This window comes from Myxocyprinus asiaticus, chromosome 50 (assembly GCF_019703515.2).
Source record: "Myxocyprinus asiaticus isolate MX2 ecotype Aquarium Trade chromosome 50, UBuf_Myxa_2, whole genome shotgun sequence".
In the NCBI taxonomy this organism is placed as follows: Eukaryota; Metazoa; Chordata; class Actinopteri; order Cypriniformes; family Catostomidae; genus Myxocyprinus; species Myxocyprinus asiaticus.
Genome location: NC_059393.1, coordinates 14266031 through 14290453, shown reverse-complemented (window position 1 = coordinate 14290453; position 24423 = coordinate 14266031). Strand labels below are relative to the sequence as shown.

Below are 24423 nucleotides of genomic sequence, written 5' to 3'. Positions count from 1 at the left end.
ATGAACTAGGCATGTCAAAGAATAAAAAGTGCACAAATAATGACAAGACATCAGTACAATGAGAAGCAGCATCTCTGCAGTTGCAGAGAAAAAATATCTTTTGTTTTCTGGGAAGTGAGTAGGTGGCTTTGAATGAGGTTTATTGGGTATACCCCACTGTACTGCTCTGCAATCGTACTTGTAGTTTCTGTTCCAGCGAACGAGAATCAAAAACAGGAGAGGGGCTACTTAAAATGAGGTCGCTGTGTGGAGAAAACAGTGACATGCTTAAAGGAAGGAAGTGGTTTGAAGTGACTTGAGAAAGAAACACAGGGGTGATTGGAGTTACTGTACAGAGAACCAAACGGTATGCAAAGGTGAGAGGCTTCACACTTCATAGACTTCATCCTGCATTGAATGTGGTGAACCCTCCTCATTCACATGCACTAGTTTGCATATGATGCCCTATACCTGAGAAAAGTGCAATTTTGAATAATTTTCAATTAACAGATCTGTGATTGATCGTCTGGTCAAACTGTTTGCCTACAGTGGCCCCAAAAAGTATGTGGACACTTAAGCCACACTTAAAAATGTATGAATGTTTTTGCATTATATAACAAAAGATCGAATTGTGTGGCATTTAGTTAAGAAATGTAGCACAAGCACACTTTTCAAGTAAACCATTACACAGAAGAAGATTTGTAAGATTTCAAATGACAAAATATATATATTGTTCAAAATGAAGATAAAAAGTCTTTTGAAACGTTCTGGTGGTCAAACGTTAGTAGAGCATGTTCATAGTTAATGTGATGAACTACACCTGTTGTTACCCTGCTAAGACATATGTGTGAATATGAGGGGAACTGACTTCATACATCCACTAAAAAAATTGTATTTATTTTTTTAAAGTCACGGCACAAAATTGCCAAGAAAGTGAAGTTAGTTCTGAGGAAAGGACTAGAATGATTTGTTTTCAGATGAGATTTGGTTTGACATCGTGTTCCCAAGAAACACAAGAACCAATGAGGCTTGATGTTATTGACGCAAACCCTGTGCTGTAGTTGCTATATATGATCTGGCTGCTGCAAATGGGAGTTGATCACTGAGCACGTTTACATGCACGTTTTATATGATTATACTTAAGCCAACAACATGTAAGGTCATGTAAAGGGCATAAACTCTTGGGGGGTTCTCGGGGGTAAGGTCATAAATGATTTAAGCAAAAAACAATCAGTACACATAGATATATGGCCATTATCCCGATTTTGTGTTGCTATTGCCTGCGTTCTTATCAGCATATCCAATGTGTGCAAGTGTTGTGCGCATGACGGTTTACGGTATGAAGTCAATAACAGAGAATAATCCAATGATTTCAAATGACATGTAAACGCAGTTTTCCTGCATTGTCGGATGATCCCATTTACATGCACTAAAGGAAATGGTTCATTCCAGGGTTTTTGGAGAAAGCTGCTTTCTGAAGCATCATGTTAACATGAACACCGTTTTCCTTACGCAGTGTAAGGTAATAAAAGTAAGTGGTTTAACATACCAGTTTCTGCCAGAGAATGTGGCTTACGTGACCATGTAAATGCACAAGCAAAGTTCTTAGCCTTTTGGTTTATGAAGAGTGCATGTATATATGCAACCAAGTGTGAGGGAGAGATCCCGCAGTATGACATAAGAAGGAAACCCTACTATTTCAGCGTAATGCTGTGGCAGTTCGCAATGGAATGGGAAACAAACAACGCAGCAACTGTAAATAATGCGAAGCAACTGAGGAAAAGGGCGAGGTCGTCTTCAGATGCCATGTTTGTTATTTACAATAGCATCACAGGAAAATTACACTATATCCCCTTTGCTGCACAGAAAGCTGCTTACTGTCTAAGACACATGTATACGAAAGTAAAGAGTATGCCGCTAATACAGTGCATTTAAACGTGAACGGCGCTTTCGTGTCTTAAGCAGCTTACTTACAATAAACGGCTTTCCGGTGTTCATGTAAATTTGCTAAATGGTTTAATTTGAGAGCGAAAAACAAGTTAAAAACCCAGCCTAAATCATTGCACAGAGTGATCCTTTGGCTTTAGAGGATTTGGAATATGGTGTATGAGTCGTATCGACTACTTTATCGACTACAAATTCTTCCTTTTCTGTTCCACGGAAGGACGAAAGTCATACAGATTTGGAGAGACATTATAGTTATAATAGAATTTTCATTTTTGGTGAACTATTCCTTTAAGTGTCCAAATACTCTCTGGGGCCACTGTATGTGTGTAAACTTGCATGTGAATGTGCAGACCCAACTTGGGGATTGTTTGCGGTAATCAAAACAGTACATTTGAACTTTGAGTTATGCCCCACATTAAAACACATGAGTTCCGTGGAGCTTTGAGGTGCTGTTATGAGTCACCACGCACAAAAAAAATAAAAATCACAGAAAATCCAAAACTTATTAGATGAGTAAACGGTAACAGGTATATCACCCCAACCCCCACCCTTCACAACTGCTGCAGCCCCGAGGCCAAGAATGTGAATCAATACCTGCTGGACAATCCCAGATACACCACAACAACATCCTGTGCTTCAGTGAATAATGCATGGCCCATTTTCTTCACCAGTCTTTAAGGCGCCAAACATTGCGATGCTCAAACTGTCTTTAAATGTCAAGTGTGGCTAATTCTTCAAAACCAAAATTTTGTAACCACAAGAGATGCAGAGCATTACTGATATACTCTCATAACTAAAGCAGAGACTAAATGCATCATTATTTTAATAATGACATTACATTTTGTTCCTATTAAACAGTCATAGTTCTACACATTCTAGTTTTTGCATCTTACTCAGTGTGGTATTTAACCTAGAGTGGTTTTGCAGGTGACCTCTGGCATCAAAAAGAAGCTAGTGTAAACCTGTGGCGCAAACTACAAACCTGCATTACAATAGACATAGACACATATTTAGTCATAATGTTGAATTTAGCAAACATTTTACTGTGGAAATTTGGAAGGACAGTCCCAGATGACAAATGTAAGCTCTGCAAACACAGACCGTCTTAATTTTGTGTCATTCTCAGTAATATGCTCTCTTTACCTACAGTTGTGGCTTTTTTATCTGAACCAGTGTATAACGAACCACAACATGCTTCAACTTATTCTTAAAGTTAGGCAGTACAAATCTCTTCCATTTTTCCAATTTTTGGACAATTTGGGCAGATATAGAATGATGAATTATGTTCTTGCAGAGTTACTGTATATGCATTTTCCCTAACATTTTAACAATGGAAACACTGGTTCATTGGGAATTCTGTGATTAAACATTCTCATTAAATACGTTTAATGCTAGACCAAGCACAATATTTGAAATAAGCCACATAAATAAATAAATACAAAAATTAATCGGATCCAAACCATCAATACGGGCCTCTATACAAACATACAAAAGACACCAACCAGGGTGGCAGGCTCTAGTGATGGAGGTTTGGGCAGTTTGTCTGATTTATGTATCAGTTTTGGTTAAAGTGCAAGAGATTATTCCCAATGAAAATGTAAAGTCTTTCCGTATTACAGGTATTAACAGATCAGTGCAATTTTGCCAAAATAAATAAATAAATAATAATTATTTGTCTTGAAAGCTCTTCTTGAGGACAATGGAAAGTTTTTAACATTTGAAATTAAAAAAAAAAAAAAAAAATAAGTTTAGACAATGGAGCACAAGATAATGTGTGATTAAATTAATCAATTAAAATACAAAGTGATCAACTCTGGAGTATTTTAATTGTTTGTTTGTTTGTTTGTTAGTGATTTAATGCCATGCCAGCTTCCATGGCTATTTTCAAAGCAAAAATACATTAAAGGGTACACTGATTAAAAACTGAAGTAACTACAGGGATGATTTCATGTGGTTTGTTTTGGTCCCAGTTTGTCATTTGTTGATGATGTAAGAGATCATGATGGGTTTGAGATCTTAGGGTGGATCTGTGGAAAGTGCTTCTTTAGCAGCAATGTCTGCTTGTTCATTTCCTGGGATTCCACAATGGTCAGGTATCCAGCAGAAGTAGATATTGAAGTTCTGTTCTTCCAGGGTCAACAGTTTGATTAAAATCTTCACAAGTGTTGGATGGTCATTTTTGAGGAATGCCAGAGCTAGAAGACATGATCTAAAATCTGTTATTATTATTTTTTTTAATTGCTCTGTTATGCGAAAGTTCATTATCCTCTACATACAGACTTTGAATTAGTGATGTTGGAGTATTTTAATTAAGTTTAGATTGTGAATAAACAACTGAGGGCAAAACGCAAGTGATTTAACAAGACATTAAGCTGCTGAATATCAGTGATGAGTATGCCAGCGATCATTTTTTAAAAAATTATAAAAGTAATTTTATAATTTTTAAGTAGAACAAGCAAAAGAGTGCGTCATAACTCAAACCACTTGTTTGAGATACTTGTTTGTAAGTCTCCGCCTCCATATCTGAGGAAGGAAGATGTGGTCCTCACCTACTACTGCTCCTTTCATGCAATAGGCATGTGTATGTGCATATCACATATGCATTGTTATGTGCCTTCTTGGCTTTCGTTGGTTGGCATAGTCTGAGAGTTTACTTTTTAGATGTTGTCCTTTAATCCACTTTAAGCATTATTTTTGCATCATTCCTGTTGCAGCAGTGTATGGTAAGTCAGTAAATTTTTTTGACAGCTCTCCTCATTTAAGATATTTAAAATGAATTTACATTAGTATTTGTACATTAGTATTTTAGTATTATTGCTACATTAGTATTTAAAAACAATTCTTCTTCTATAAGTATAATAATAAAATTACTAAATAGATTACATGACTGCATAATTTATCATTCATACAAATCAAGCTGGCATACAACCATCATGCAATAATATTAGTTATTATTTCTATTAGTTTATGTAAATGCACACATGCATATTTGGATAAGTAGCTGAAGAGGTTGAAATATTCACCACTGTCAAACCCCAACATAATATTTTTGTAAATTAACTGCTTTTCATAACATGACTAGCCATCTTTCTATGTTCCATTACTGTACATTTTGCTGATATGCTCTGTAATGAGCATATGTCAGTGTTACGAGTTGTGACATTATTCTGCATATTTTAGATTTTATAGAACATTTTGCAGACGCTTGTATTCAAAGCAACTAATTGTGCATTTAAAGTAAAGTACAGTGCTGTGAATTCTGATTTATTCTGTTTTTGTGTATATCTTATGCTAAACTGATTCAAAATGAAATTTGATGAAATCATAAAACAAAGGCAATCTGAGTACACACAAAATACAGTTTTTAAATGATAATGTTATTTGTTGAAGCAAAACAATACCAACTGGGCCTGTGTGAGAATTATCGGAAGCGTTTGGTTGCAGTTGTTGCTGCTAAAGGTGGCACAACCAGCAATTAAGTTTAAGGGGGCAGTTCGTTTTTCACATGAGTGATATAGGTGTTGGATAACTTTTTTTGTTTCAATAAAAAATATTAATAGATTTGAAAACTGTATTTTGTGTTTACTCTGGTTGCCTTTGTTTTATGTTCTGTCTTGCTTGAAGATCTAAAACAATGTAGTATGAAAAATACAAAAATAGAAGAAATCAGGATAATACATTTTCACAGCACTGTAAGTTTGCGTGTTCCCAGTATGAACCCATGATCTTGGCGTTGCAATGGACACCCTCTGCCAATTAAACTTCAGGAATATTTCATATTATTATATACTGCATCTAATAATGGTACATGTCCTTGGTAGGCAGATAAACTTTTCACGCCCATTTCTACCCTCTCTTTCAAACAGGAAACTGCAGTATGTGCATAATAAAGTGACAATGAATCTAAAAATTATCAGTTACATTCTTGTTAAATTCTATTTTGAAGTGCTATGAGTGGTGGAAACATGCAGTTTGACTTTGTTCTATCCAACTTCCATATGAGCAGCTAGAAAAATCAATGAGTTTATTATAAGATCAGTGAGGTTTTCAAAAAAGTGATACGTTTTGTAAAAGCAGACATACAGTAAACGATAACCAGGGGTTTAATTGGGCCGGAACAGCATTCCAGCACATTTGATTAAAAAAATAAATAAATAAAAATTGGCAGCTTGTTGGTCAAGCCATTGCGTTTCTTAAATGCTGCAGACCCATTTTTGTTTGACCCATTTCACAAATTCTGTCCCCATTAAGCGAATTTACTTGCTCAAAAAAACTTTTGAGTTCATTACATTAATGTCATGTAATGACCCATCTTGCTTAGGGCACCAGAATCACCACCCAATTTTAGGGGTCCCCACCTCCAAAATCACAATTTAACCCCTGATGATAACAGTTTTGACATTGATCTACTGTACATTTCTATGTTTTAAAGCTTGATAACGTGTGCTTTTTTGGAATGTAACCCCAACTGTGGCCAACTGATCATTAACCTTTCTATCTGTCCAGAATTATGACTAACATGAGAGGTCCTGAACATCTAGCAGAGATTTGTCTTCCCGCCTCCACGGGTGAGATCTCAACAAGCAAAGACAAACCTACATATCAAAGGGGGCAACTGCCCCTAACTGGCTCATCAATACTGGCTAGGCGACTGTTCCGCCTCCAGTCGTGCCGCAACCCGCTCATTCCTAGCAGACGTCGAAAGCGTGAGATGACTCCTGCTGAGATGAAAGACGCCTCCTATTGGGACAAGCGCCAGAAAAACAACGAGGCCGCCAAGCGTTCCCGAGAGAAGCGTCGACTGAATGAATTTATGCTGGAGGGTCAGCTCCTGGCACTAAGCGAGGAGAACGCTCAGCTCAGAGCGGAAGTGTTGAGTCTGCAGAATCAAATTGGTCTGGATGCCAGTCATCTAGTGATGCCATTCCACTATTCCATTCCATCCCACCTTAAGCCTTCCCTGTTGGGTATGGCTGCTAGCAATGCTCCCCTTCCAGCAGATGGGCCAGAGCTGTACCACTGTTGGCCACAGTACAGGTCTAGCTCTGGTCCACCTGGTAGCTCCTCTCCATTCATCTGCCCCTTGAGAATGCCACCTAAAAGTGTCAACATACCTTCACAGATTAATCACCCAGATGACAAGCTGTCAGACAAGTCCATTCCCAATACTGACTCAGTGGAGCAGGACCAAGCAGTTCACACACAAGTCTCCTCCAGCAATGACCCACAGAGCCACCCACAACTGTTCCCAGCCCAGAGAGCAGCTGCGTCTTCGAATTCTCCCTCGTTGCCACCTTCTCATCTGGCCCAAAGCTGGCTACTGCCTGGGTTGAGCTACTCCACCACCCAGCACAACAACCTGTTACCCTGGGGCTCATCATCCCTTCAGCCATCTCCCCTTCATCCCAGCTGGCCCCTGTCCTTCCCTTTGTACCCAAGAGATCCAGATGGATCTCAAAATGGTGCAAGATCCCTCTGGAACTTTAACAGCAGGTTCAGCATGCTGTCTGCTGAGATCGCACAGCTCAGAAGAATATTAAGCACAGAGAACTCTTAATGTGAACAGCTTTTCATTGTGCTAACAGACTGCTTCAAATAGATGTAGTGAGGAGCTATTGTGGGTGCTTAATGTATGAGTAGAAAAAAATACATAAGCAATAGCTATGCCAGATGTGCTGGTAAACGTTACTTCAAGGAATATGACTAAACTTGGAAATATTTTTTAAATGTTATGATATTTGGCACTGATCTTACTAATATGGCGTAAGGCTATGTGACTAGAGCGACAAGAAAGGACCGGCTAATCCTTTCTGACCTAGTCATCCTTTGTCCATTGAGTTTTGGTTGAGTCCTTTTGGTCGAAGATACAAACTTCCTCAGGGTAAGACCAACAAATACATGTACTCTTTTATTCTGGTAGTTATCACTTTTATAAATGGCTCATTTTAATACTCCTTTGTATTGTTAATTGTCTTTTGAGTTTTTGCCATCGAGGACGATAAAGACTGAAAGTACTTAAATTAAGCAATAACTTGGATAATTTAAAAATGTCTATGCTTTAATTAGACCTAAAAAAAATTGCACCGTTAATAAAAGCAATAAATGATTTTGCATTCACTCCATGTAAATCTGATTCAATTTTGGGAAAGAAAAATACATATTCTGACTGACACATGATTAATTGATCATTGATTGACGCAAATAGTATTCCCCTCCATTGTGTGAAATACCGGTTCCAACAACGATTACATTAAAAACATAGTCACCTTTTCACTGAATCATTACATGTTTGTAATGTTCCACATAAAGAAGGAAAAAATGAAAAAAGAAACAATAAGGGAAAAATTAAGTGGGTGCTGATACACACAAGCATTGAAGTAAACTGCAACAGAACTGAAGTAAACTTGATTTATTGATATCCTATGTTTATTTGTTTACCCTATGTATGTATATGTGTATGTACTATAGTGCTTTGGACCATGTAGGCTATTGAAAGAAGTGCTATACAAATAAAACTGAATTTCATTTATTTTAATTTAAAGGGACAGACATTTTAAATCTACGTTAGATAACTTATTCAGAGTAGCGCCATATTTAATTTTTGACGGGAATGAAAACGAGGCTACGAAGGGTATACTTACAGTCTCTTACAGTAAAAGAAAAATGACACAAAAAATGTCCATAAATTATATCCTTATAAATATGGGGCTGTATGAAGAACAAAAAATGTTTAGCAAATCGTGGTTTAAAGTGCTCATGGTTAAATATGAATTGGGCACAAAATGAAGACCCGGTTTCAGTCTGAAGTAAATTTGTCTGATATCTGATTGAACCCAGAGGCTTGTCAAACCGCATGTTCACACTTCTGATATTTAAGCGGTGTGTGGATGTTCTTGATGATGTGGAATAAAGACAGCTCTAGGCAGCTATTAATAAATGCACTGTACAAATGCAGGGGTGTAAACAGACATGGTCTACCCAACAGTAAGCCTGTACATTATAGTAGATCTTTCAAGATGTTGTCTGGTTCGTAATGTTTTGTTTTTTTTTTTTTTTGTATATTTCAGTCATCTCTTTAAAATAATACAAGCTGAATTAAGATAATATAAACATTGAGCAACATGTCAGATAAAGACCAGTGCATTTCATGATCTTACTGATAACTTAGAGACAATTTTGTGTATGTAGTGCGACAAAATTTGCATTAAAATAACTAGCATTAATGAGCATGAGCTAGTGCCAACCACACTGAGGTGAATATTTGACTTAAAGACAAACAACATGAAGAAAACAGCTGTAATTTGGCTTCTTTATACCGATAGCAAACTTTACTTCAACTTTATTAACATTATTTTAACACCTTTTGAAAGTGAACGCTGACTGGAGTTTCAACAGAAAATACCTCACACAGCCACACTAGACGATGCTGTTGGTGTGCTACGGCGTTAAAAAAAAGTGAATCCTTCGAGTATAATAATGCTTCCAATGTCTTACAATTGCTTATAGAGGACACATTTACAATAATTAACCTATTAAAATTCATGAATAATACAGAATCTATTAAGGGATATTTTCAATTGCACTCTGTGTTGGTAACATATGCACTATGCCTTTAAGAGTTTATCTTATCGCGTTGATCGATAAAATAACGTTTTCTGATTGGCGAATGATATATGAACCCAACTACGTAACTTCTAAATTACAATTTAGACTTAAGTGAAATAAATAATAATAATAATAATAATAATAATAATAAAAAGCTTTGGAATAACCAGTAGGGGGCGCGATGATCCTAAAAATGCATATCTGGATACCACCATATGTGTTGTGAATACCACCAGAAAAGAGCAACACAGTCACCATACAACATTTATGTGGTCATTAATTGGATGATAAACAAACAAAAAAAAATAAATTAATACATAAAAATAAAAAAAATGCTCAAAAAAAAAAAAAAAAAGATTTGAAGAACTGGTCATTGAAAATGCCATAGTTATCGACCATTATTCTGAATAATAGAACAATATATATTATGGTTACAGCCCTGGGAACTAGTAAAGGACATACTAAAATATCTTATTTTGGAAGTGGACAAGCCTTCCCAAAACAGCACAAAGAAATACTGTGGGTTCAACACAAGTTAAGCTCAGTCAACAGAATTTGTGGCATAATGTTGATTACCACAAAAAAAAAAAAAAAAAAAAAAATAATAATAATAATAATAATAATAATAATTATATCTATATATATATATCTATATCTATATATATCTATATCTATATCTATATATCTATATCTATATCTATATCTATATCTATATATATATCTATACTATATATATATATATATATATATATATATATATATATATATATATATATATATATATAAAATAAAAAATGTTGACTCGTCCCTCATATCCAATTTTTACAACTTCGTTGCCATGATGGCGCAGTGCCGTAATCCCTGTTGTCCTGCAAAAATGATTAAGCAACTTTACAGCTCAAATAATACACAAGTTTTAACAGAATAATGAATGTAAGTGCTTTTATAAAAATATAAGCTTCACATTTCTGCCTTTAAACCCTCCAAAAATTGGCCCCATTCACTTCCATTGGAAGTGCCTCACTGCAACATCAATTTAGCTTTTTTTTTTTAAAGAAAAGGAGGGACAAGTCAAAATATTTTTTTGTGGTAATCAACATTATACCACAAATGTTGTCGTTTGAGCTTAACTTGTATTGAACCCGGAATCTTCCTTTAATATTATAATTTAAAGCCTTCACATTGTTAGTTAGCAGCTGCAAAAATTGAAAGAGAAGAGCTCGGTCAAGGGATAGAAGTGAAAAGCATTTGCCCATCACAAATGCAATCAGTAAGAGTCGGCTTTCCATAACTGATGACTTTTGGCACCTCTTTCACAAAAACACACACTTGCACATATGTGAGGCCATGGCGTAGACCTATTGGCTCTGTGTTAGAAGCAGTAAACACAGACAGGGGCTTGTGGGCAGAACTGATCTCATAAAGAGCCAAACAAGCAGCCTCTAACTTTTAATCACACTTTTCACCAAAGAGAAGCCACAAGTCAGAGAAGAGAGTGCTTAATCAACACTCCAAGGCAGGTGAGATGCTCAGGTCACAGACAGACAGAAAAAAAGGGGTTGAGAGTCTGCTGGTTCCAGATTTGAAGAGCATCCTCATTGAAGTCAATGCAGGGTGACCTGACGAGACTCCATGAACTGTGAGAAGCTGTGAAGGTAAGAATGGGGCTTTTGTACGTCCATGGTCAACTTTAAATATACAGTAGTATGAAAGTATGATAACATTTATTAACATAAACAAACATCCTTTGGCTTTCTGTAGAATTTGAGATGTATCTCATCAAATACAATAAACAATGACATTGACTGCAAAAACATGGCATTGTCTAAATGTTAAATGAGCATGTAAAAGAGGCTAAAAATAGCTTAAAATGTTCGTGAATAGAAACTAGATCATTTAAGGCTTACCGTTTTGTAATAATAGTACAGTTTCAAAATGAGAAGTACAAGATAAGCCATATCAGATATGCAGATTTAGTTTGAGATTAAAATGTTTCACATCAGTTGTACCCGGTAGCTGAACATACTTAACATACTGTAACTAAACTTCATATAGATGCAACCGTTGGTTTATTTTAAGCATTGCAGCCATCCAATCTTGCTATCGCAATGTGGGAGGCGTTTATATATCAATCTGTATACGAATCGTCTTATTCTGTGCAATATCAAGGGAACTGTCTTAGTTTGGGACAAAAATAATTCACATCAACTGTAACTGGTGTGCATCTCTAAACAAAACCAACTCATTTCAGACGTAACCCTTGGTTTACTTTAAGCATCATATCTACTAATCTCAGAGTGCTTGGCGAATATTGTGTAAATCTGTACACAATTTGTCTTAAACTGTCCAAAATCATGGTAACTATGAGGTTAATGTGATATAAATTTGCATAGCATTTTGCATGTTTCTAAGTATCAAACAATTTCTCAGACAATTTAATAGTATGGAATATTAGAGGATTGAAGTAAAGATAATATTTCAAATCACATTACATTACATAATCTGTATTTAAACTGTATTTAGACATCTCTAAATTAGTCTATAAATTGGACTACACGTCTAATATTAGAAATGGTAAATCGCAAAATGTACAATAAGACCTGCAAAATATTTTCAGCTTATGAAAGCTTCAAAAGTGAGGTAAAGATCTTGTGAGGTTGGTAAATGTGGGTAGTTTTAAGGGATGTGTGGTGTGGCATCTTTAACATCTTAAATGATTTCAAGGGAAGATTAGATAAGACAAAAAGCTGCAAAACATATTCAAACCGAAGTCGTAAATGGCCTCTCTGATGCAACTGTATACTTTCAAGGAAAATATGAAAAACAACTTTTTCTTTTTTTCTTTCGTTTTTGAACTTTTTGCAAGCATATGTTATTTTCCATGCAAACATCTGAGGCTCTGAGGTAAAAAAAATAAATAAATAAACGTAAAACCATGAGCCAGGAAATAAACTTGTACAGAGAAGCAGGTGGTTAGGGGAAAAGGAAACTAGCTAGGTGGCAAAAAAGCAGAAGTTTAGGAGCTAATTCCTGAACAGCACCACCTAAATATAGAATGTAAGCAAGCTGCAGGTGCAGGCCTGGCAGAGGCCTCAGGAGGCAATAAAGCCATCATAGAACTACAGTCAGTCATCGAAAGCCTTGTTTGATGCCCATTAGACAAATATTAATACTATGATATACACGGTATTATTACCGTGAGTCCACATTGAAAATCTGGGATTCAAAATCTTCAAACCTGAAAGCCTAAGGGGCCAATCACACAGAACGCGTCTATGCGTCCATTTGTTTTTCCATGTAAACAAGCGCTAGATAGATGTCTTTGACCGTGCACCGTGTCTGACTGTTTTTCTTTTCTTTTTTTTTTTCAGAGTTTCTCGCAGGAACGCTGTGTTTTTAGATGCCGTGTCAGGTTATAAATGAATGTCAACTTTTAAAAACTTGTCTTGAGCGTAAAAACGTGTTCGGTCTGAACGGCCCCTCAGGATTTTGAGAAATTTAAAACATAGAAATGTTTGACATAATTATGTTGTAAAAGAAGAAGAAAGATTCTGCACTAGGCCCATTACTTAGTCACTAATCAAATAATTAAATTTGTGACACTGACCATGATAACTCCTTTGTATAAAAAAGGCAAATTACCTTGCTTCCATAGAAGCACACAGGAAGCTGTTTGGAGCACACAAGAAGCTCTTTGGAAAATTCTCAAGTCATGCTGGGATAACATGGATCATCAGGTTTTCACAAGCTTGTAGAGTCCTTGCCAGCTCAAATGCATTCTGTCATTAAAGCAAAAAGGGGAAAATACCAAATATTAAGAAAATTGGAAATTCATACATTTTTCTCTCAAATTGTTATGCTAATAATAGATTTTGTCATAAAATAAACTGCATAAAAAAAAAAAGCAAAAAGCAAAATAGAAGCATTTTTCACAAGTGGACTCAGACATTTGAATGCCACTGTACAGATCACTGAGCATACAGTGGCTTTTATGCTATCTTGTGAAACTTTGTGTTAAACTGCACAGCATATTGTAATTTCAAGAGTTTCATGAGGTTTTTGGTTTTCTGGCTAACTTCTAAACTCAGCTGCTTTATGCATATAAAATGCGCGTCACTTTCACATACCAGCAAACTGGCTGAAAATAAACAGTCTGATATTACTAGCTAACTGAACACAGGAAGGGGGAAAGCATGAGAACCACTACATTGTTGCAGAGCTGATGCTCTCTTCGTGTATGCAAGTGTGTGTATGTGTAATTGTGTGTTTGTGTGTATGGCTGTGGCATGGCGACAGAGCGGGCAGAAGGTATATTTAGCTACACAGCGGGTCACCACCACCACTCATAAACTGTTCATGTTTCAATGTTTTAAGCCCATGTCCGAATTAGCTGGCTAGCAAACAACAAAAACGTCTCACAATATAAGTGATGATTCATTCAAAACTGAAAATTCTGTCATTTACTCACCCCCATGTCCACGTTCCAAACGTTCGAACATCTTTGCTAACATTCTGCTAAAAATCTCATTCTGTGTTCCACAGAGGAAAGAATGTCAAACGGGTTTGAAATAATAATAGGATGAGTAAACAATGAATTATTTTTTTTATTTTTTTTTTTTGGCTGAACTATCAATTTAATGAGCAATGCTTGTTCTACATTTTCAGTTACTGTACATTTCCCCAGAGGATGCGCTTCAAAATCTATCCCCTTTTTAAATGAAGCAAAACGGACAGATATTGTGGTACTGCCTGCAAGAGGCCATCTGCAACTCAGCTGCTTTATGCATATAAAATGCGCGTCAGTTTCACATACCAGCAAACTGACTGAAAATAAACAGTCTGATATTACTAGCTAAAATAATCATAAATAGATGGTAGATGGTCTTAGATGGCATGCTTTGTACAGCTAAAGTGATTAAACTATACATGAAATATCAGAAACACAAGGTGAGAATTTTGACTGCAACTCAATTCTAAGTGTTTTGAGTGGAGCAGCAAAGCTGTTGATGTGGAACAATTTGACACCTAAATATTTGTTCTAGCCTTTTTTTTTTTTTTGGTACATCACTAAGAAATGTTGACTGATAAAGAGAATTGGGTTAGTCTTGGAGTAGAACCACATGTCACTGTGGTTACCATGGCCCACACAATTATTAAAAACAAAACCTGTTTATAACCTAACACTGGTTATATGGGTGTTAGGTTTAAGAATTCCACTGACCCATAGGAAAGAAATGGTCAGGGGCTAAATTGTTTTAAGGGTTGGTAATGTTGTCCATGGAAATATGCAATGTTCTGTTGCCTAGTTTCATTTGTTACATGGCTTATTTATGCATAATTACAATACCTACAAGGAAATACTGTATTGTTATTCCTCAAGCATTTTGTATCACTTCAAGTTCCCTATCTGTCACTCACTCGATGTTGTGTCAATGTAGTGACACTAGGGGTCACTCTTGGGAGCCCCAAACACCTCTGCTTTTTTGAAAAAAGGCCAATGAGAATTGGCGAATGGTTCCCTCGTCTCCTGGGTCACATATCCGGTGCGCACGGCCGTCGTCACGACCACCGTCCACCATCCCATTTTGGCTGGTATGGCGCTCCAGCGGCAGACCCCCCGCCCCTGTGCGCCCAGCTGTGGCACAAACACACCCACACGGGATTGGTTCCAGTGGACTACGGGGACAAGATTCCTCCTCCCCATTCATAGGCCAATCTTATGGTGGGCGGCAGGAGCCAGATAAGTGCTTCGATGTCCCTGGACTCAGCACGGCCACGGGCTCGAGTCCACTCAACGTGACATCTCGAGCTCCGCCCTGCCGCAAGGCCCCACCCGCCGGTACATCCGATGTGATCATTCCCTTGGTCCCCCTTGCCCGGAGTTTGGGCGCATGGCTCGCACTTTCCAGCCTGGCTGACCAGGACCGTCCGACTCGGCTACGCTATTCAGTTCGCCAGGCGCCCACAGCCGCCGGCTCCTGGACTGGCCCGAGGCTGCATTGGCACATCAACTGCCTAAAGTTGTTGGCAGTACTGCTCACCCTGCGGAGTTTTCGGCCATTGATCCAGGGCAAGCACGTGTTGGTCCAGATGGACAACACAGTATCGGTAGCATACATCAACCGCCAAAGGTGGTCTACGCTACCATTGCATGTCAAAACTTGCCCGCCGTCTCCTCTGGAGTCAGCAGCGCCTCAAGTCGCTATGAGCCACTCACATCCTGGGTAACCTCAACACCGCAGCGGATGTGCTGTCACACCAGGTTACCCTCAGGGGAGAGTGGAGACTTCACCTTCAGGTGGTCCAGCTGATTTGGAGTCGATTCGGTCGAGCACAGGTAGACCTGTCTGCTTCCCGGGAATTCTCACACTGCCCGCTTTAGTACACCCTGACCGAGGCACCCCTTGGTATAGATGCGCTTGCTCCCTGGACTATGCAAATACGCGTTTCCCCCAGTAAGCCTACTTGCACAGACCCTGTGTAAGGTCAGGGAGGACGAGGAGCAGATCATCCTAGTAGCACCCTACTGGCCCACCCAGACATGGTTCTCGGATCTCACACTCCCCCCGGTGAATTCCCCTGAGGAAGGACCTTCTTTCTCAGGGATGCGGCTCCATCTGGCACCCGCAACCAGGCCTCTGGAATCTCCAGGTCTGGCCCCTGGACGCGATGTGGAAGACCTAAGTGGCCTACCACCCAAGGTGGTAGACACGATCACTCAGGCTAGGGCTCCCTCTACGAGGCGCCTGTGGTTTTCTTCCCGACGCGAAGACCCCCAGAGATGCGCAGTCAGATCAGTGCTTTCCTTCCTGCAGGAGAGGCTGGAGGGGCGGCTGTCCCCCTCCACCCTGAAGGTGTATGTAGCCACTATTTCGGCTCATCACGATGCAGTAGATGGTAAGTATTTGGGGAAGCATGACTTGATCATCAGGTTCCTGAGAGGCGCTAGGAGGTTGAATCCCTCCAGACCGTGCTTTGTCCCAGTGGGACCTCTCTGTAGTCCTTCGGGGTCTACAGGGAGCTCCCTTTGAGCCCTTGGAGTCAGCTGAGCTTAAGGCACTCTCTTTGAAGACTGCCCTCCTGACTGCACTCACTTCCATCAAAAGGGTAGGGGACCTGCAGGCGTTCTCTCTCAGCGAATCATGGCTGGAGTTCAGTCCGGGTTACTCTCACGTGATCCTGAGACCCTGATCGGGCTATGTGCCCAAGGTTCCCATGACTCCTTTTAGGGATCAGGTGGTGAACCTGCAAGTGATGCCCCAGGAGGAGGCAGACCCAGCCTTGGCGTTGCTGTGTCCGGTGCGAGCTTTACACATCTATTTGGATCGCACGCAGAGCCTTAGAAGCTCTGAGCAGCTCTTTGTTTGCCTTGGTGGACAGCAGAAAGGAAGCGCTGTCTCCAAACAGAGGATCGCCCACTGGGTCATCGATGTCATCACAATGGCATATCAGGCTCAGGACGTGCCACCCCCTGCGGGGTTACGAGCCCACTCCACCAGGAGTGTGGCAGCCTCCTGGGCCCTGGCCAGTGCCGCCTCTTTGGCAGACATCTGCAGAGCAGCGGGCTGGGCAACACCCAACACCTTTGCAAGGTTCTACAATCTCTGGGTTGAGCCGATCTTGTCCCGTGTATTGGCAGGCACGAGCAGGTAAGTTCCGCGACAACTGGACGGGTGTACCGCTTGCGCATAGCACCTTTCCCCTCCCTTGAGGTGAAGACGTGCGCTCTTGACTCCCAGTCGTGTTCACAGACTGTGATCCCTGGATGACTTTCCTCCTTAGCCCTCTGGCAGTTGAGTTTGCAGAGAAACTCGCTGACCGGTCCAGTACGTGCGCTACTGAGCCCCTGTACTGAGGCAGGTGCTCCATATGTGCTGGTTCCCCAAACACGACCCCATGTGATACCTTCCGCAAAATTGTTTCCCTGGCGGCAAACTGCGTCTTCCTTGGGCAGAGGCCCCTCTGCCCCCGGTCACCATGTTCTGTAGAAACTCCTCCCCCTTCGGGTAGGACCTACCATGGGACCTCTCCACATGACATACTTCTGACAAGACTCGGTAAGACCATGTGACGTATTCCACTCAAAATAGCCCCCCCCCTTTTTGGGTGGGGTGTGGTCTCCGCAGTGTCTTCCCCTTGGGAGGGACACCCCCGATGCAGACACTTATGGCTCCCAGTCAGTTAACAAATTCCACTCTTTTTGGGGAGAAAAGAGAGGGAAAAGAGGCCTCGACTGGGCTAGCCTGTCCCTGTAGTTGGGCAGTCGACTTGTTCCTGGTGGACCGTTCGATGCCCATAAGAGCGTTGGGGGAGGTTACGTGATGGCCTGGTGCGCTGGCTACGAGGCACACAGCAGTCTGCCCATCACACACTACCAGTTCACGTAACACAGTTCAGCTAGTTGTGGCGTTTTGTATAGGGACCCCTAGTGTCACTACATTGACACAACATTGAGTTAGTGACAGATAGAGAACATCCTGGTTACTTTCGTAACCTCCATTCCCTGATGGAGGGAACAAGACCTTGTGTCCCACTTGCCACAATGCTGAACTACCCGCTGAAATGGCTGGGACCTGGTCTCGACTCCTCAGCACAAAACCTGAATGAGTGGTTGCATACCAGCTCCTTTTATACCCGTATGTCTGGGGGAGTGGCATGCAAATTCCACTCGCCAATTCTCATTGGCCTTTTTACAAAAAAGCAGAGTTGTTTGGGGCTCCCAAGAGTGACCCCTAGTGTCACTACATCAACACAACGTCTCGTTCCCTTCATCAGGGAACGGAGGTTACAAAAGTAACCAGGATGTTTTCAACCTCTGCAATTAAAGGGTTAGTTCACCCAAAAATGAAAATTCTCTCATAATTTACTCACCCTCATGCCATCCCAAATGTGTATGATTTTCTTTCTTCTGCAGAACACAAATGAAGATTTTTAGAAGAATATTTCAGCTCTGTATGTCCATACAATGCAAGTGAACAGGTGCCAAAATTTTGTAACACCAGAATCCACATAAGGGCAGCATAAAAGTACTTCAGACAACTCTGATGGTTAAATCCATATCTTCTGAAGCGATATAATAGGTGTGTGTGAGAATCAATATTTAAGTTCTTTGTGCATATCGCCCCCTACTGGGCAGGGAGGAGAAGTTATGAAAAAATGTTACTTAAATATTGATCTGTTTCTCCCCCACACCTATTATATCATGTCTGAACACATTAATTTAACCACTGGAGTCATATGGATTACTTTTATTCTCCTTTTATGTGGATTTTGGAGCTTCAAAATTTTGGCACCCATTCACTTGCATTGTGAGGACCTACAGAGCTGAAATATTCTTCTTAAAATAATAATTTCTGTTCTGCAGAAGAAAAAAAAATAATAAGCTTTGCAAAAACTATCCTTCTGCTGCCTAGCAAGCAATGGTATTTCCTGCAGGAGTTTACAATATTGCCACTCACTGTTTTAACTGATTATCTTTCACTTGCTGGTTTGCAAAAGCAACTTCAATTGGTTGTTTTTTCATGTGAGTGGCGATGAATTACTGTGCTCGCACATGCATACACACTAATGTACACACTGGTCAGTGTAGCGCCACACTGCAAGCTCGGTCTCGTAGCTGTGGTTTAATCGAGATTTCCACAATACATCCCCTCCACACCAAGACCATGCTCTTGCGCTGTGTTAAACAAACACACAGTACATCACTGGCTCGTGGCTTGGCCTAACAGACTGTTTATTTTGCTCTGTGGTGAGCTTTCATACACCTCTCTGTCATGCTCTGAGCCCAGATTTCCAGCTAATCAAAAAGGTAGAGAAGATAAAATAAAGGGATGAACAGGATGTGGTTTGTCTGCATGAGAATACAGACACTCTGTTTACTTGGAGACAGGTTCTGAAGAAACAAATAAGAAACCACAGTGAGCATGGGGAATATGAACAAGGAAACTTAGGGTTAGTCGAACAAGTCGCTAACTGCACACAGGACTAAAAGATTTGGATGTACACTGATGCTAATGTTGAGATTGATCATATGTATAATATGTAATATTTCATCTATATCAGCAGGTTTAAAGACATGATATCAAAAGGAGTTTTGTGACTTTTAGACACTGCTGAAAAACAGCTATTCCAGCCCAAGATGGTTTGATGGTTTTATCTTTACTGGTTTAAGTTAGTCTCCCAACCTGGCTAGGATGATCTTCAGATAGTCTAGCTACTTTCCCAGAGTTCTACCCAGTTTAAGCCCTTTTTTTTCCAGCAAGGATGTCTGTTAGCTACTCAGCCTTATCTCATGAAATGTACTAGACTGTTGCGACATTTTCCAGCAGTTCCGAGGCGAAATGTCCACTGAGTGGCGCTAAAAGCGAGTTAAAAATTATCCCAGTCAGATGAGGCATTTGAGGTTAATGCTCTATCAGGTTTTAAATCAACAAAACCTACCTCCCTAGCCAAAACCTTAAACCTAAGCCTAACCGATTGTGTAATAAAATAAAAATTTGAGATGGAAAATACAATTCATGAAGCAGCCATTTTGTGTTTCTTCTGTGACACTTTCGGTTCTGGACCCCAGTCCTTCGTGATGCAAATGCAGCTTGAATGAGCTCGAAAATGTAAATGTTGTTGCTTATGTAATGTAAATGTTAAACTGTGTTGCCTTACAAGTAATGCGTAAAAGTGTTTTTATGTTATAAGATAGCATTGTGTGAGCAACAGGGAGAAAACTAAATGTTTATGAACTGATAACCTGACGTTTTACTTGTGATTTGTGTGAAAGTGAATACAAGTCATTGTTGTTGCGCCTCTAGTGTTTATTTCACCACAAAAGTGCTATGATACCTTACTTCAACCCATGTTAAAAACATTTAGAAGGTATAGTAATGGGATTCTGAGACCAGGTTGTATCTACTAGTTACACTTAAAAGTTGACAAAAATTCTTTTTCAGTATTTCTCTTCTCTACACCATCAATTGATGAGTCTCCTGTACTCGCAGACTATCCAACTTTTTGTCCAATCAAATGTTATCTAGAATGAGAAATCCACACCCCCGATACTACTTTGACTAGCAATAACAAGTAGCAAATCACGGTTCACATCTGTGATGTAAACAAATGCCTTTTCAAAAATTTCAATTTGAAAAAAGGGACAAGACCTTCGATATGCCCCGTCTCAAATTCCTTTTTCAATAGGAAATACATCAACACAGGAATGAAAACGGCACTTGTCGCACAATTTCATGTGATCTTTAACTCTTCTTTCACTCTTTATAAAAACAAATGAGTCGACATGACTAATGTGATCTAATGAAAGAAAACTATCTTGCATCTGGCCTTTTGTCTGGAAAGGAAGCTAAAATTATTACTTATAAATGTCAGTATAGAGCGAGTACAATGTGGCAATGACATCAGAGAGGAAGTATGTCTGTACAGTTGCAGCATGGTTACTTAGTAAGAATTAGCTTTGTCTTTAACTCTCTACCTCTGTCTGTAAGTCTCATTCGATCGTTCTTCCACTGGTAACCCGCAGAATCATAGACCATCAGACTTTGTGCGAGCTCTTGGAACCCTGAGTGGGATGATTTGGGATCCCATGATGTCTGAATCACCCTAGTGGTCACACTTGTTGTGCAGGATGCAGTCAACACCCCCAATGCTCATGACTAAAACAATGCTTCATAGTCTCTTGAGAGTCAGGCTTTGATGTGGCTTTGGTTAATGGTTTCTTTAGCATCACTGATGCATAGCTTAGCATCATAAATGTTAATACACAGACAAATTTTAAAACTGACTCAAAAAAATCTTACAGGGTCTTAGACATTGACTTGGATGATTTTTTTTTACAGTTTCCTGTTGAAAAAACAAATAACCATCTAAAACCAGAAAATGTCTTCCAGCCTGACCATCTAAAAAGTGCCTTTTAAATCCATCAAACAGACCAACCTGACCAGCAAACTAGCTTTAACAATAATTGTTACTGCTATAATGTAACTGCTCAGCTGACTAGAGCAACTGCAATGTTCTACACCAACACTGACCATGAGTGGAATTTTTGTCTTATTACCTCATTGACACCCTAATGCTCATGACGGGAAGATTACAGGAAGTCGATGTGTGAATTACGAATCGAGTCAGGTTTTAGGTTAAGATGTGAGGCATCTGTAACCATGCTGGTGTTGAGCAGGTAAAGGTCAGTTTAATCAGAAATTGCTACCCAATGACAACCACATTTTCTTGCAGACTGTAACAATAACTCCTTGGTGTAATTTGAGACACACATACACCAACTGAACACCTGCAAAGGAAATAACGTTGCCCTTTCATTGTAGGTACAGGTTCTGGTGGCAACATGACTGAGAAGTGAACTTGGGACTAATATCTGACAAACTCCAGATACCACATTGAGAAAGACAACAGGTGTATATTCTGCAAAACCAACCAGAAATTTGTGCACCTCGTCGGGGCTAGTGAAGATGGAGTCTGCTTTCTCACATGTAAAGTGGGAACCTGAGGAAAAAGCTGAAGAGCCATCTCTAAGGGGTCTGGGATTGCATCGCAGACGAGAATTCATCCCAGAGGAAAAGAAAGATGCAATCTACTGGGAGAAACGCTGCAAGAATAATGAGGCAGCCAGACGTTCAAGAGAAAAATGGAGGATCAATGACTATGTTCTGGAGACACGATTGGTTTCGATGAGTAAGGAGAACACTCGTCTGCGAGCTGAGCTGTTGGCACTAAAGCTTCTGTATGGTCTTCTCAGCACTGGGGTGTCTTATTCTTCATCTCAAAGAGCCCTGTCTCAACTGCACCCACTGGCCCCAAAACCTCTGGTCTCCTGCCCAGACAAAGACCTCTGCTGGGGTAGAAGGCAAGATAGAGAGTCTTCCAATCTATCTGGAAACCAGCAGCCACCTGTTTGTCTGGGTACCCTCCATGGGTCAGCATTCCAGCCTACAAACCCTATGGGCTTACAAAGAAATTACCCATTTAGCCTAGATATTCCCAGCCTCCCTTCTCCTACAACTACACCTTTACTCTTACCTCCACACCTTGCCCCAGCAGCTGCCCCTTGGGCAGGTCGACCCCTGCTCCAGCCAGGAAATCAGAGGATCTTGTCAGATGAGGAAGGTGAACAGAAGGCACCGGCAGATTCCAGCACTGCACTGCCTCATAAACTCAGATTGAAGACGCAAAACTCACAGCACAAAAACTATGGCACTAAATCTACATCTCCAATCCCAGTATATATGCCAGATTGAAAACAAACAGGCACTAGGGTAGAATAACTCTCGCAAATAAGTAATAACTTTGACATCGGGAAAGAAATGGTTATTTCTGATACCTCAAATTTACTGTAAGAAAAAATGGAAAAGACAGGGGGAAAAAATTAATTAGAGATTGGATCTGTACATACATACTGGACCATTTTAAGTTTGGGTGTCATGAGTAAACCATTTTCAAAATCTGAAGCACACTGTATGATAATAGCAATACAGGTTGTCAGTTTCTTTAAAAAAGAAAAAAAAGAAAAAGAAAAACACAGTTCAGACCCAACACACGCTTGTGCAAAAAAAAAAAAAAAAAAAAAAACGAACAGAATACAGGTGTCTCAAGACATGTTTTTAACAGTTTAAGTTATTTTTAACTTGACACGGCATCTGAAAAAAGCTCCCGCTTGAGATACATAGCACAACAGTCAAAGACATCCATCTAGTGCATGCTTACATAGAAAGAATATTGAAAAGCAGCATGGACAGATGCAAAAACACATTCGGTGTGAACTGCCCCTAATACCTCAGGAATAAGTGACTGTTTAACAACCAAAAAATAAGGCATATGTAGATGAGACCAAAATGTTTAAGCTGGCCATTTTAGTTATTTATTTATTTATTTATTCATTCCCCTTTTTTTTCCCAATTTGGAATGCCCAATTCCCAATGTGCTTTTAAGTCCTTGTGGGCATGTAGTGATTTGCCTCAGTCTGGGTGGTGGAGGATGAATCCCAGTTGCCTCTACATCTGAGACCATCAACCTGTGCATCTTATTACATGGCTTGTTGAGTGTGTTGCCATGGAGACATAGCACATGTGGAGGCTTCACGCCATCCACTGTGGCAACCATGCCCAACTCACCACATACCCCACCGAGAATGAACCGCATTATAGTGACCATGAGGAGTTTACCCCATGTGACTCTACCCTCCTTAGCAACTGGGCCAATTTGGTTGCTTAGGAGAACTGGCTGGAGTCACTCAGCACACCCTGGGATTTGAACTAGCGAGCTAGCAAGCTCCAGGGGTGGTAGCCAGCATATTTTACCACTGAGCTACCCAGGCCTGGCCATTTTAGTTATTAACATTCAGGACAATCAGCTTTTTGATTTTCAGTGTAGTGAATAAAGCCATCAGAATTGCATATGACCTAGTGCTCCACATGTGCAGTACTGTATGTGCAGTGTTGTTACAAAGTATGAGCATACCTGCTGTAAACTAACATTTTATTTTTGTAAACACAATATGCTTTTGAACAGGGACTAACATAGTTCAAGGAACGAAAATGAAAACTGAAAACAAACAAATTTTTTGGCAGAACATAACCTAAAACTGGAACAAAGCGATTTTCAACTGTTCCGGAGTGAAAACTTTATTTAAAAATGCTGATAACCGGTTAATTTTGTTCCAATTTTTTTATTTATTTTTTTTTTTTGTATGAAACCAAAGGCTAAAGGGTTTATCACAGTAAACATTTTTAACTACACTTCATGTTGCCTGAAAAAATGAAACATTCCCTTTGATCCTGAAGGAAACTGCTGTATCACACATTTCTTTGCCTAATTGCCCGTTGCTGATTCTCTGAATTATGGCCTTTTTAACAACTATGTTTAATTACTACATATACA

The 24423-nt window shown here is 39.7% G+C and overlaps 2 protein-coding genes across 2 annotated transcripts; both read left to right on the top strand.

Moving 5' to 3' along the window:
• Nucleotides 1–4504: 4504 nt before the first annotated feature.
• On the top strand, nucleotides 4505–8899 carry LOC127439307 (basic leucine zipper transcriptional factor ATF-like 2). Its single transcript, XM_051695565.1, has 2 exons — nucleotides 4505–4649; nucleotides 6433–8899. Exon 2 carries the CDS (start codon nucleotides 6437–6439, stop codon nucleotides 7481–7483), a length of 1047 nt encoding a protein of 348 aa, XP_051551525.1. The 5' UTR covers nucleotides 4505–4649; nucleotides 6433–6436; the 3' UTR covers nucleotides 7484–8899.
• Nucleotides 8900–11003: 2104 nt separating this feature from the next.
• On the top strand, nucleotides 11004–23509 carry LOC127439312 (nuclear factor interleukin-3-regulated protein-like). The gene is made up of 2 exons (XM_051695582.1): nucleotides 11004–11186; nucleotides 21855–23509. Exon 2 carries the CDS (start codon nucleotides 21999–22001, stop codon nucleotides 22782–22784), a length of 786 nt encoding a protein of 261 aa, XP_051551542.1. The 5' UTR covers nucleotides 11004–11186; nucleotides 21855–21998; the 3' UTR covers nucleotides 22785–23509.
• The last annotated feature ends 914 nt before the right edge of the window (nucleotides 23510–24423 follow it).